The sequence below is a fragment of the Tachypleus tridentatus genome, chromosome 1 (genome assembly GCF_004210375.1).
Source record: "Tachypleus tridentatus isolate NWPU-2018 chromosome 1, ASM421037v1, whole genome shotgun sequence".
NCBI classification, from domain to species: Eukaryota; Metazoa; Arthropoda; class Merostomata; order Xiphosura; family Limulidae; genus Tachypleus; species Tachypleus tridentatus.
This window is the reverse complement of record NC_134825.1, coordinates 73,636,997-73,652,163: the sequence shown is the minus strand read 5'-3', so window position 1 is coordinate 73,652,163 and position 15,167 is coordinate 73,636,997. Positions and strand designations below refer to the sequence as shown.

The 15,167-nt window shown below is 34.4% G+C and overlaps 1 protein-coding gene across 7 annotated transcripts in view; it reads left to right on the top strand.

Annotated features, from left to right (window-relative positions):
- The window catches only part of LOC143252374 (putative cystathionine gamma-lyase 2), an 89,880-nt gene that overhangs the window by 485 nt on the left and 74,228 nt on the right, over nucleotides 1–15,167 (top strand). For 4 of the 7 annotated variants that reach the window (XR_013028971.1, XM_076504415.1, XM_076504386.1 and 1 more), the window contains exons 2-7: nucleotides 1,591–1,672; nucleotides 2,876–2,971; nucleotides 8,211–8,320; nucleotides 10,507–10,641; nucleotides 11,501–11,558; nucleotides 14,994–15,071. Coding sequence is in view for 6 of the 7 variants with exons in the window: in XM_076504415.1 (XP_076360530.1) it covers nucleotides 1,591–1,672; nucleotides 2,876–2,971; nucleotides 8,211–8,320; nucleotides 10,507–10,641; nucleotides 11,501–11,558; nucleotides 14,994–15,071 (559 nt within the window). In the remaining variant the exon portion in view is untranslated. The remainder of the gene's footprint in view (nucleotides 1–1,590; nucleotides 1,673–2,875; nucleotides 2,972–8,210; nucleotides 8,321–10,506; nucleotides 10,642–11,500; nucleotides 11,559–14,993; nucleotides 15,072–15,167) is intronic. The other 3 variants (XM_076504395.1, XM_076504405.1, XM_076504437.1) reach the window with 3 other exon arrangements.

The window sequence follows — 15,167 nt, the reverse complement described above, 5'->3', positions numbered from 1 at the left end:
TTTTCTGTCAGAGAATCCACCCACCATGTACGTGTGCACCTGTAATCATCAACCAAACAAAATAATATCCGATTTGGGTTTTTCAGACCAATATAAAACAGCTTAAGCCGCAAAATCCTAAGCTATCAAACTAAATCAAAGCATAATACAATGAATAATTAAGAAAGAAACCTTTTAAAACTCTATCTCTCTATAGCTTTATGTTGATTTCAACTTTTCTTTTTGTCGTAGAAAGTAAGATGGTTATAAAACGTGTCTCCAGAAAAATGAGTTTCGATTGTGTCAAAACTTTTACTATTAATAGAAAATTAAAAATTACACGTAAAAGAATCACGAAAGGAAAACACGTGAAGAAAAAGATTTTCACGTCATTAAGTGTGTTCTTTTGCACAACAGTAAGACACGTAAAGTCAGATTTTCACGTCATTGATGGTTTTGTTTTGTACAACAGTAAGACACGTAAAGTCAGATTTTCACGTCATTGATGGTTTTGTTCTGTACAACAGTATGACACAAAGTCATATTTTCACGTCATTGAAGTAACTTAAGGTGGTGCTGTCTGAATGTGATTACTTCTATTATTTTGTGCAAATGGAACGCCCTTCAGCCAACCACCTTAACTCCGCAACTTTGTGGCTAAACATTATTGATAGGTGAGGTTTTGTATCTTTTTCGGTAAAGTGTGTTTTTTGTTAAAATATAGAGTCATTTATCTGAATACTTTTTATTTGGGTGAGTCATTTGAATGCTCAAAATGACACCCCTTTGTAACTCACTCAGTTTCCCAATTTCTTTCTGGTCGACTTGAAAACTGGATGTTAATATAACTTCCACTGGAATTATATCTATAGATGTGTGTGTGTCGTAAATGAAATCGTTTCTCAAGTACAAATTGTGTAAATTGTTATTCACGCAGCTATTTCACAGAATTGAACAATTTGATTAAATCAAATTCTACGCTAAGAAGTAAATATTTATGTGTCAATGGTGTCTGAGAAATCGAGAAAAGTGTACTAGAACACTGACACTGACCTGATGAAGTCAACTTCACACATCAACTTGAACTAGGACACTGACCTGAAGAAGCCAACTTCACACAACAACTTGAACTAAGACACTGACCTGATGAAGCCAACTTCACACAACATTTGCCAACTTCACACAACATTTGAATTGGGACACTGACTTCATGAAGCCAACTTCACACATGAAACCTAATGGTAATGTGAATAAAAAGATTGTTCGAACAACATAAGATGGAGAAGATAAAACGTTTAGTAGGCCTAAGAATGGTTTTAATTTTCATACTTTAATTGCTAGATCTAAAAAAAATAAATTTAAATAAAACAACAATATTTCAAGGCTCACTTGATATAAAGCAAAGCAAAATAGTTTGATGTAAAGTGTGAAAAGAATATGCATAAAACATTTGAACTTCCTTACTATATTAATCATGTTTCAGTTAGTAGTGATTGTTCGAATGAATCGAACTTGTTGCTTAATTTGGATTTAATTGGTGTAGTTTGAAATAACATTTATTTGGGTTTTGCCACTGTTTATATATTTATTTTGTGTTTTATCTACTATTAGGATTATTTGTATGCTCGTTGTGGGAATCCAACAAGAAGTTGCTTGGAAAGAACATTAGCTGCTTTGGAAGAAGGGCAATACGGTGCGTTGTAACTATGTGTGTGTGGACTGTGTTTGTAATTTATAACAGACAGAAAGCCAAACAGTTAAATTCTGAGCAGTAGAGAACCCTCAAAAGCCGGGGCGCTTGAAATTCTCTTAGGCAGAATTAGAGTGAATTAATCTATGAAACCTTTGTTTCCCTTTTTATTAGTTATATTTATATGCCCCAACAGTAATAAGCATGGGGCGCTTGCATGCCCGATTCGATTTTATTACTCATCAGAACCTTATCAGTTTAGCCTCAAAATAAAATGCTTGATCTATAAGACCCTGGACGTGATTAAATACATCAAACGAAAGGATTTTAACTCTTAAATTTAAAACTGTAATTAGATACTAAATTGGCTAATATTCGTACAAACTGTGAGACAAAAAGTAGTACTTAAAAAAACACACACTCAAAGCCGTTCAATGAGTTGCTTAGCCACGGCTAAAATCACTCTTTGGAACAGTGTTCTTGATTTATACAATAATAATAATAATAATACATTATTCGTCCATAGCAAAAAGAATTCATTAAAGCAAAATATATTTAAAAAAGTCTCGTAGTTGTCAATACATCACTTTTAAAATATATCTAGAAAAAATCAACAGTATAACTTAAAAGTGTACACAAAAATATTTCATTTTTGTTTTTGTATAAAGCTACACAAAGAGCTATGTTCTGCCTACCACGGGTATCAAAACCCGGATTCGAACTTTGTAGTTTCGTAGATATACCTCTGAATGACCAGGAGTCTAGTTTTACCTAAATTAAAAAAAAACAACAGATGAATCATATATGTAGACAAAGCATGGTGAGGTGGTTTAAGGTGTTCGACTCGTAATCTAAGGGTCGCGGGTTCGAATCCCCGTTGCACCAAACATGCTCGCTCTTTCAGCTGTGAAAGCGTTATAATGTGACGGTCAATCCCACCATTCATTGGTAAAAGAGTAGCCCAAGAGTTGGCAATGGGTGGTGATGACCAGTTCCCTTCCCTCTAGTCCTACGCTGCTAAATTAGGGACAGTTAATGCAGGTAGCTCTTTAGTTTTGAGTGAAATTTCAAAACAAACAATCATTTATATGAAAAAAATCAGAATGGATAGTTATGTGTTTCTTTAAGGAAACATTATGTGGTCATAATATATATATACATATATATATATATATATATTAACAATTGTGATTACGTTATTTATAGCTCTTTGTTTTACATCGGGAATGACAGCCATTACAGCCGTGGTCTGTTTGCTCTCTAATGGGGACCACATTCTTTCCTCAGATGACGTGTTTGGAGGTAGGTAACAATAACTAATAAGCAAAAGTTAACAGTTCGGTGTTTAAACAATAAATGAAGAAGGAAATATCCTTCTGAGATTAAACTTGGTGAAGATGTTTGTCAACATCGTTAGGCCGCCCTCGGGTGCTCTCAGAACAGGTTCCAATGAACACATCTTGACACACAGATAAACTTATTTTGATAAAGTGGAAGACATAATAGTTTATTGTTTCTATGTTTCATTGTCTATTTGAAGCTTTAATCATTAAATTTAACTCATTATCTTATTCGATATCACAACAGTGACTGCTTATGAAATATACAACATTAGTTATCGCCCTCTAGCAACTGACGACACTTCAATTTATATCACCCGTCTTTCACCTATCCTTTGGCTCACAGACACCGCCATGTATCTAATATTACGTTAATTTGAATGCTCCTTTTCTGAAAAGCAAAATACACTAGACGTATGCGCAACGTAGCTCCAGTTATTGCCTAAAATATCAATATTTGATTTATATTACTCAGTTCTTTAAACATATTTGTAACATTGAGCAATTTGAGTTATTTCAGTAATTTATTTGTAAATATTCAACTATATAACTATCGACTTGCATATAGTATGATTGACATTCCATGTCTCGATGAGTTATTTAATAAGGATTATATAACAGTTTATTTGATTGTTTTTGAATATGGCACAAAGCTACTCGAGGGCTATCTGTACTAGCCGTCCCTAATTTTGCAGTGTAAGACTAGAGGGAAGGCAGCTAGTCATCACCACGCACCGCCAACTCTTGGGCTACTCTTTTACCAACGAATAGTGGGATTGACAGTTACATTATAACGCCCCCACGGCTGGGTGGGCGAGCATGTTTGGCGCGACGCGGGCGCGAACCCACGCCCCTCGGATTACGAGTCTTACGCTTCACGCGCTAGGCCATGCCAGGCCTTATATTACAGAATACATTACTAAAGACTACATTTTCCTTTACTGCCTTTTTTATCGTTGCCAATAAAGGTTATGTAACTGATACGTTCCTTTTCACACCGAGCGTAAAAAAAAAATCATGACTCAATACGACCTTACTTTAGAAGGTATTTAAAAAACCCAACCGTATTGATGCTGGATCAGAATTAAACCGTAAAGTCTAATACATTCTGGTCTTTGATGTTTTATAAAATTCAAAGGAAGTTTCTAAAACACGTGATCTGTGCTAGAGTGAAACAGTACATGGTAGTGACATACGTCTTGAAAACACGTGATCTGTGCTCGAGTGAAACAGTGCATGGTAATGATATAATATTTAGATAATTTTTATTTCAATTGGTGTAGTCCTTTGTGTTACGTTTCTGCTGTTTCCTTTCTAGTAAATGGCCCGCATGGCCAGGTGGCTAAGGCACTCGACTCGCAATCCGACGGTCGCTGGTTTGAATATGCGTCATACCAAACATGCTTGCCCTTTCAGCCGTGGGGTCGTTATAAGTACGGTGAGTCTCACTGTTCGTTGGTGAAAGTGTAGTCCAAAAGTTGGGAGTGGGTGGTGATGATTAGCTGCCTTCCCTCTAGCCTTAAACTGCTAAATTAGGGACGGCTAGCGCAAATAGCCCTCGAGTAGCGAAATTCAAAACAAACAAACAAGGTCTAGCAACGTTCGCTAACAACTTATTTTTATGCAACTTCATTAGAGAATAGCAAAGACCCACAAAACATTTTCAGTTAAATTGGTATCTCTTTTCAAGAATAATTCTTTAAATACAGGATTTTTAGAATAATACAAAATAATTCTAATTAGAGCCATCGAAAACTGTAATTCCTCTTGTCTTAGGCCTAACATTTATAGGCTTTTCTTAATTGTTGCCTATGTTAGATAAAGAGATAACTTAACACTGTAACTTGAGTAAATCTTTTCTTTAAGTTTAGCTAGGGAACTTTACCGTACTTAACATAATCAATAAATGGATTTATAATGTTATTCTACGATCTAACATGTTGTTGTACAAAATGTCTACTAAAGTGTATTTACATCCGTATTTTGATTCATGCTGTTGAAATGACGTCAATATAAATAGTTGTGCTAGTCAAAAATATCAAAATTGACTTTAGAAAATGAATTATTTTTTATCTTATACTTATGATATCTAATGTTAGTATTGTAAGTTTAGTATCTAGTGTTTGTTTATCTGTGTTTATTGAATGTTAAATGATATCACAAACATGTTTAGAAAGTTGTAAAAATCCCTTGAATTACAGTTATCACGTGACGAGTCATGGATATAGAACAAAAAAAAGTTTTTTCGTGAATTTAAGACTTCTTTATGGCTAAGGTCTGTTACATCACACTACATTATGACTGTATAATATATAAGACATTATGTTTCTGTGTCAACAGATAAGTGCACATTGATAACAACTTTAACTGTAAGTTTTGGGCGACTAAAATCTCTTCTTTAGCGCGGTATATGCAATTTTGTGCATTGCCTATATTAAAACATTAATACTAGCTATTAATACCAAATCTTTGTCACAGTTACATGTGCCGAAATCTCTCAGGGGCCCAGTGAATTGTCTTCAGACTCGTGTCGTTATAAACCGGGTTTCGACATGAGTGGTGGACAGAGCACAGACAGACATTGTGTATCTTTGTACTTAATTGCAGACAAACGAACCATGTGCAGAACTTGTCACTAAGACTCAGAGCTCCATATTACATATATTGTAATGTTTTATATTTGACCTCTGTAAAAAATGAAAAAAAATCTCAAGAGTGTAGGGATTGTTGGCGGATTTCCTTTGCGTAAACTCTAAATTAGATGGTCAGAATATAGAGTAATGGCAGGTAAAAATATAATTCTCTGTAATATTTTGAATTTGGTCTCTTGTAAAGTCATAAGAAAGAAACAAATTTCATATCTGCTTGCTTCGGTCTGTCGGGAACTGATGCAAGAGAGAATAGCAAAGACCCACAAAACATTTTCAGTTAAATTGGTATCTCTTTTCAAGAATAATTCTTTAAATACAGGATTTTTAGAATAATACAAAATAATTCTAATTAGAGCCATCGAAAACTGTAATTCCTCTTGTCTTAGGCCTAACATTTATAGGCTTTTCTTAATTGTTGCCTATGTTAGATAAAGAGATAACTTAACACTGTAACTTGAGTAAATCTTTTCTTTAAGTTTAGCTAGGGAACTTTACCGTACTTAACATAATCAATAAATGGATTTATAATGTTATTCTACGATCTAACATGTTGTTGTACAAAATGTCTACTAAAGTGTATTTACATCCGTATTTTGATTCATGCTGTTGAAATGACGTCAATATAAATAGTTGTGCTAGTCAAAAATATCAAAATTGACTTTAGAAAATGAATTTGATTTTTATCTTATACTTATGATATCTAATGTTAGTATTGTAAGTTTAGTATCTAGTGTTTGTTTATCTGTGTTTATTGAATGTTAAATGATATCACAAACATGTTTAGAAAGTTGTAAAATCCCTTGAATTACAGTTATCACGTGACGAGTCATGGATATAGAACAAAAAAAAAGTTTTTCTCGTGAATTTAAGACTTCTTTATGGCTAAGGTCTGTTACATCACACTACATTATGACTGTATAATATATAAGACATTATGTTTCTGTGTCAACAGATAAGTGCACATTGATAACAACTTTAACTGTAAGTTTTGGGCGACTAAAATCTCTTCTTTAGCGCGGTATATGCAATTTTGTGCATTGCCTATATTAAAACATTAATACTAGCTATTAATACCAAATCTTTGTCACAGTTACATGTGCCGAAATCTCTCAGGGGCCCAGTGAATTGTCTTCAGACTCGTGTCGTTATAAACCGGGTTTCGACATGAGTGGTGGACAGAGCACAGACAGACATTGTGTATCTTTGTACTTAATTGCAGACAAACGAACCATGTGCAGAACTTGTCACTAAGACTCAGAGCTCCATATTACATATATTGTAATGTTTTATATTTGACCTCTGTAAAAAATGAAAAAAAATCTCAAGAGTGTAGGGATTGTTGGCGGATTTCCTTTGTGTAAACTCTAAATTAGATGGTCAGAATATAGAGTAATGGCAGGTAAAAAATATAATTCTCTGTAATATTTTGAATTTGGTCTCTTGTAAAGTCATAAGAAAGAAACAAATTTCATATCTGCTTGCTTCGGTCTGTCGGGAACTGATGCAAGTGTCTCTATGGAACGTTCTATCTAAGTTAGTCGAACTATGGCATATCAAAATACGTGTTTTTGTAATGTTTGGCTTTTAACTACCAAAGTTTGAAAGGGTATACTGTTGATGTTGTTTTCGCTAAGAGCAACACAGGGGGTTCTCTGCGCTCTGTTCACCGCAAGAAATCAAATCCCAAATTTTGACACTGTAAGTTCGTAAACTTACCGTCCTACATTGAAATTATCATTGAATATATTCAACGTGAAGTTTCCAATAGTTTACAGTAATTAAAAAAAAATTAAACAATTGTTTATTTTTAATCTAGACATGAAAATAACAAGTTCGCGGCAGAACAGCTCTATTTTTTGCTTATTTACGGATGTCAGGACTTCAAAGAGATGGACAGTCAGAGGGAGTAGAAGCTGTCTCAAAGCCCTAATGTAAAGAGAACCTATAAATTTCCATCATTAATACTTGTACCACTATTTCGAATGCTATTATACAGAACCAATACATTTCCAGCACAAATACTTGCCCTTGTTTCTCGAAGTGCCAATGTAGAAAATCCATGTTTCCAGCATAAATATTATTCTTTCTGTGTCGAAATGCTATTGTAGAGAACCCATAAATTTTTAACATAAACACTTGTCTTTCTGTTTCAAGGTGCTAACGTAGGGAACACATGAATTTCCAACATAAATATTTATTATTCTCTTTCGAAACGCTCATGTAGAGAACCTATAAATTTCCATCATAAATGCCTGTCATTTTTTTACCAAAGTGACACGGTATACAAGTTCATACTATAGCAAAAGTGAGTTATGAAAAAAAATACTTATTTTTATTTCATATTCCAATCAGAATTTATGTTATAAAAGTCTATTCTCAATGAACAACGGTAAGAGTTCAGTTAGCAGCCAACAAAGTTGTCGAAATAAAAGCAAAATCAAGCCATTTGTTATTATATTTTCTTTCTTATTTATTCTCTTTAAGAACAGTCCCTCTACAAACAAAATAAGTACCACGAGTGCTAAATCTTGTTTATTCCACCAATCGTAGGATCTCACTTTCTCATGAAAAACGGTGTTTCACGATTTCAAATGACAACGACGTTCGTTGACTGCACTGATGTCGAAAAGGTACGAAGAGCTTTAAAATCGAACACAAAGGTATGGAATGTTGAATTATGTTTCGCTTTCTCTTCTTGATTCGTATTCCTTATTCTAAGTTAATTTTAATACTACCACTCACATAAGAAAAGAAAGTTTGCGGCTGTCTTACCATGATTCAATACTCACGACTTCGAGGTATACCAGAAACTGTTACCACTCGAAGACACACAAACTCGGTAGAATTATCCATGTTCAGCCTAATTAAACATGAAGATAGAAGAAATACTTCTTGAAGAGCAGTTTTCTTCTTTGTGATATGAGTTAGGTTGCATAAAACTGCGGTGAAAACTGTTCTACAGGTTATGAGCTTTATAAAAGACTATTTCTTTCTGTGGCTATAAAAATGAAGTGCTTAACATTGTGGTTTGGCAGCTACGCTTCACTTGTTAGAATTAATAGTTACATCAGACAAACTGAGAGTTTTCGAATGTGATTTGTCAGAAAAATAATCAAGATAGTATTATAGACTGTTAAAGCGTTAGTCCATCTGGTTCATGATATGTGTTTTGGTTGAAGGAAACCAGGGGCGCTTGGAATCTGACGGGCCTTTACCCGGTACATGGTTTATGGGAACTTAAAAATTACTCTGCGAAAAATCAACAACAAAGCATATTGGTTCCTCGATTTGTATTTACCGAAATAGCCATCACAAAACTGCCAAACCGTTGTGGATATCTTTGTTTGTTTTTGAATTTCGCACAAAGCTACTTGAGGGTTATCTGTGCTAGCCGTCCCTAATTTACAGTGTAAGACTACAGGGAAGGCAGCTAGTCATCACCACCCACCGTCAACTCTTGCGGTACTCTTTTACCAACGAATAGTGGGATTGATCGTGACTTTATAACGCCTCCACGGCTGAAAGGGCGAGCATGTTTGGCGCGACTGGGATGCGAACCCGCGACCCTCAGATTACGAGTCGCACGCCTTAACACGCTTCGCCATGCCAGGCCTTGTGGATATCTAACATATGACATGTGTATGTTGTATGATACAATGAACTTGATTGTTCAGTTTTTGCTTAGAATTATGCTTACCGTTCAAACATTTGTGTACTAATATGCTACTTTCAGAGAAAACTCTGAGCATTGTAAAAAAATAGTTTTTGTCGTCATTTTACATTGAGTCCTGAAGTTATCTCATTGTTCATTCCATTAATTGAAAGTTAAATTACCAATTTAAATATCCAAGTCCTTGTGTCATAACGCTATGATGTCTTCTTGTTCGTCGATTAGGTCAAATTACACTTTAGCAGAGATTTAAAAGGAAAGATGTCAATTTGTAACTGAAGAATTTTTAAGTGGGGTGAAAACATATACCTGAAAGAACACTTCAGTTCTGACTCATTTCAGTAAAAGACTGAGTATTTTGACACCAGATCATTATTGTAGAACAAATCGTGCACAAGTGGTCGGTCAAGACTCTAAAAATTGCTTATGCGTTATAAAGAGGAACATTATAGGGTAGCTTGTAATTGTGATAACTTCTATTTTCATGCTCAATATACAAATAAATTAAACATGTAAATGTAAGATCCATTCTACTGAATGTTCATGATCAGTTCTATATGTGTTAAAAACGACTGGTATGGGTAAAGAAAGCACTAAGTAGAGGAACGAACAACGTTTCGACCTTATTATCTCTTTGCCTTGAAAAGTGAAAAAGTCAGGAGGACCAGACATGGCAGAAAAGAGTGCTCATTCATGTAGAATAGTACAACAAAGAGACATTAAAGAAGTAGAATCTATCAATTCCATGATGAAATGTGGGTAAAAAATGACGTGCCTCAAGGTGTAGTGTGGTTAAGGTACGATAGACCACACTCAGCAAGTCAACTACACCCATAATATTACTTCCTAGGTCCTGATATCCTTACAAGGGTAGAATGAGAGCTGATGACATTTTCACCTCAAATCCTAAGCTCGAAACGTTGTTCGCTTCTCTACATAGTGCTTTCTCTACCCATACCAGCCGTTTTTTACATATATAATTTTTTCTACAAGTGAGTTTTCTCCTCATCACGAATTCATGATCAGTTTGTTTCTTTTATTAGTGTTGTTTTCAACACTGATGACAATTTCATGACTGTGTGTGGCTATTCGTCCGATACTTTACAGCTTTTTAAAATAAATTGTTTACGTGGCTTTTATTAATTTTGTATATTAATTTCTGTATTTTTTCAACAGCTTGTGTGGTTAGAAACTCTAACTAATCCTTTAATGAAAGTATTAGACATCAAAGCAATAGTGGAAGCAGTCAAAGCTGACCGGCCAGATATTCTGATAGCCGTGGACAATACATTTTCCACCCCAGTGTTTCAGGCAAGGACATGCAACAAACAGGAAATTTGAATTGGCTTTTGAATTAAGTGTTTGTTTGTTTTGAATTTCGCACAAAGCTACTCGATGACTATCTGTGCTAGCCGTCCCTAATTTAGCAGTGTAAGACTAGAGGGAAGGCAGCTAGTCATCACCACCCACCGCCAACTCTTGGGCTACTCTTTTACCAACAAATAGTGGGATTGACTGCCAAATTTTATCGCCCCCACGGCTGAAAGGGCGAGCATGTTTGGCGCGACGAGGATGTGAACACACGACCCTCAGATTACGAGTCGCACGCCTTAACACGCTTGGCCATGCCGGACCTGAATTAAGTGGAACAGCAATACATCTTTTCGATACATTGAAATATCTTAAAATTACAGGAAGTATACGTGTAATTATGAAAATCGAAATAACTATGCTAAGAATTTGTTGTGAATTAATTAATTTCAATATGCTAACAATGTTTCACAAAACAAAATATTTAGCATGCATAGTTAGTATCAAAGAAATATATGGCAAATATTTTTGGTCTGAATGTTATATTTTATTCTAAAGCATACTGAACTAACTTTGTTGTTACCACCACAGGGATCAAACCCCGAATTTTACCATTGTAAGTCTTCAAGCTTACTGCTGAGCCATTACAAGTGTTAAAGTAGTTACAAATGTTACAAACTTGCATTAAAACCCGAGACAGGTTTATCCCCTGAGTAAAGCGCTTATTTCAGGTTCTTCATGAAAAACGTTAATTTCAATTTATAAAGATTTTTCCATGAAATATACGCATAAAACCTGAATATTTTTTCTTGGTTTTATTTTTCAAATATTGAGTCTGTTATTGTTGTTTTTCTTTTAGCAACCGTTGAACTTAGGGGCAGATATTGTTGTACATTCGTTGACGAAATATATGAATGGTAAGTTCACATTGCATCTCAGTCAACAAGATGTCGTACTCTGAATAACCTTTCAGAACTATTACAATAAAACAAATGTTTTACTTTATAAATCTATTGCGTGGACGTTGCACAGTTACTATGGTGACTGTTAACAATATAATGTAGGAGCCTTCAGAGGGGTGATAAAAAGTATCCTGAGAAATTGTATAGTAAGTTGTTAAATGTTCACTCAATATATTTGTTATTTTAAGCAATTATACCACTTATGTAATTACCTACTTAACTATATGAAGTAAGGAAACATGGAATCTGAAAAGAATGATTACCCCGAATCTTGTATCCGTCTTTGGGCTCCTGATATTTGTTGTTACGGTTAGTTGATATATTTGTAATGTGCACAGAACCTATGCATTGCCTTGAAACATGTCCATTCTGTAATAAAATTGGCTAGGCTTATTAGCCTTATAGTAATTTAGGTCAAATGTGATAATTATTTATTATAGAAGCGCGTGTTTCATAAGATCACTTATTTTTCTACATCTTAAACAGTAGTCGTATCTATTTATTATTGTTCTTATGACGATTATTCAAGTCACCAAAATGTTGAAGATTATAAACTGCTGCTATAAAAAGTAGTTATTTCTATTTCTTATTACTCTGTGAACGATCTTAAGCTGCTGGTGTATAAAGTAGTTACAGGGTTCCCCCGAGTGCTGGAAAACCATGAAATTTGAAAAGGATATTTTTATGTCATGAATAGTCATTACATTTCAGTTTTAGCAAAAAAGTAAATATCGTTAAAAACAACGACAACGTTTAGCACTAATTTCCCCAGGTAAAGCTGAAGCCTAAATGTGGCGACGTTATATTTCCCTATCGTGTTTGGCCACTCAGAATTCATTATACTTTCATTTAATAGTTTCTGAATGAAAGTGAGGCAATTATCCATCCGTGAAGCACGGAAGCTGACCAATCAGCGATAAGCTTATACAAGACAGTTTGGTTTCATAGCTATGTTCACCATTCTATTAGACTCGTTTTCCCGCGCACTGTTTAAAATCTGTGAAAATGGTTAAAATACCTGAAAAGAACTGCTTGCAGTTCAGGAACTCTTGCCATCATATGATAATAATTTTGATCCTGTTTTTAAATTGTTCTCACATCATGCCTGAGAAGTGTAAACATGAGGTGAACTTGAAAGAGAGTGAATTATATAGAACATGGCTTGAGAAAGTGTCTACATATGGCACGCTGCAGCGTATGCATTTTTGCAAAGACTTTCGGGCTTGGGAACATGGGTGAATCCATACATGAATGTAAAAAAATATAAAAGTAACTTGAAGCATATGAACAACAATTTAGGCATTTTTTTATTCTTAAGTCAGGACAAACCAAGTACCAGTACAAATAAGTATACACATGCTAACATATCTGAGAATATTTCTCATACCGATGTACCTAGAGCCGAAATTATTTGGGCTGTAAAATGTGTGATACCCTAATTCAGCTACAGTAGTTGTAATAACATTTCTGAGATATTTAAATAAATGTTTCTTGACAGCGCTATAGGTCAAAAATTAACATGTGTTGAAGACAAGTGTACTTACCTTGTAGACTTTGGACTTGGTCCATATTTTGACAATCAGTTGGCTACACGCTTCCAACAAGCGAATAAAATAGTACTCACGTTCTATGAATCTCACAACAGCAGCTTGAATAAAAAAACAAGTAGGCATTCATGTTAGATACTGGAGTCCTGTTGATGTTTGCATTGTATCACATTACTTTACCTCGGCTTTCACTGGTCATAACAGGACTGAGGATCTGCTGCCTGTGTTATTAGGATTCAGATGTTTGCGAACATCAGTTCAAAATCCCGTAGAGAAACTGATTGAACTCCAGCATTTGAATGAAGGGACAAGCGAAACTGTCAAAGAAGAATACTATGATTTTATAGACAATGTACAAACTTTCCATAGTTCTGATCATCATTATTTTAGAGATTTTGATCCACTGAAGAATGAGTCAGTGGATTCGTTCCTGAATAATTATGTAAACAAGAGAAACTCATATTAGAGCTCAACAGTTTGGGAAGTTTTTAAACTTGGACTAATTACATCGCATGGACAATCCAATGTGGAGCGGAGGTTCTTTATAAAGAAATTACGTTTTACTGAGAACATGCAAGAGGTTTCTCTCGTTGCTCAGAGGAGAGTGATAGCGCATATTAAATCGATTGGTGGTAGGTCTAATTTCACACCAGCTAACACCAGCTCTCCTAGAGAATGCAATAGATGCTGGACAGAAATACAGGCAAAAATTTAGGTTTTACCTTTGGCTCCAAAATGGATAGCCATCAAGGGTCAATTAAGTGAAACGGAAGCTAAAAAACAGAGACTACAAGAAGATGTAACTGTCTTGGTAGACAATGCTGATCAAAAATCTGTAATGGCAGAATCAAGTTGAAAAATGAAGTGATTAATTGTAGAATCTAATGTAGTAAAACAGGCAGCTACTAAAAATGTGAGATATATAATCTGAATATTGCAATGTGCTGTAAGTTAGGTAACTTAGAAGATAATACTGAATCTAGTTATTTGAGGTGAACGTTTTGACTGTTATTGTTTCCATGTTTTGAATAGTATTTAAACAGTTACTATGAAAAAGACATCATATTATAAGTTGATGTGTTTAAACTTAGCAGGTACTGACTTATTTTGAGGTTCTAATTCTTTGATATTGGTTTTAACCTGTCTTGCAGAATTTTGACTTGAATAAATATATATGTCATCACGTCTGTTTTGGCTACTTTTACAATGTACGTTTGTTTGAGGTATATAAAAATCTAGGAAAGTCATTATTAAATATATAGATAAATAATGAAAAGTAATTGAATATGGCAAAAGTTGCAGTTGGATGTCAGGTTATTAATTAGTATAGGTATAAAAGTGTTCCTTTATATTGGTTTAATTTTGGTTTTAATTCCTGTATAAGTTGCTGCAACGCCCCCTACAATCCCGTACTCGTTTATACTCTCGTCACTAAGACATGTGTCCGATAGCGGTCAATTGCAAACTCCTTTTGTTAATCTGAAGATGAACTGGGAAAGTCGAAACTTTATTCTTTGCTTATCAATAAAAGTGTTAATACCCATAAAGCCGTTCTGAGATATATTTTTATTTCAAGTTGGTTTCTCTTCATCAAAAATGGTAAAAAAAAAAGAGTCATGCAATCTAGTCCACTTTTGTATGCAGTAGCCTCGAGTTATTTCTATTTCTTATTACTCTGTGAAGGATCATTATATGATGGTGTAAAAAAATGATCATTTCTGTATCTCATTAGAAATCAGATCATAAGCTGTTGATGTAAAAAGTAATTATTTCTATTTCTTGTTTGTCTGTGAAAGACCATAAGGTACTGATGGATTTGTTTGTTTCTAAATATTTATAACAGGTCATTGTGACGTCTGTTTGGGATCTATTGTGACTAGAAATAAGGATATATATCAACGATTATCCTTTGCACAACGCAGTAAGTAGTTTCAACCATTTGTTTTGTAAAATTACTCTCGATTATTAATTATACTCTCTTGAAAAAAAATTAATTTTTCAATTATTGTCAATTAAC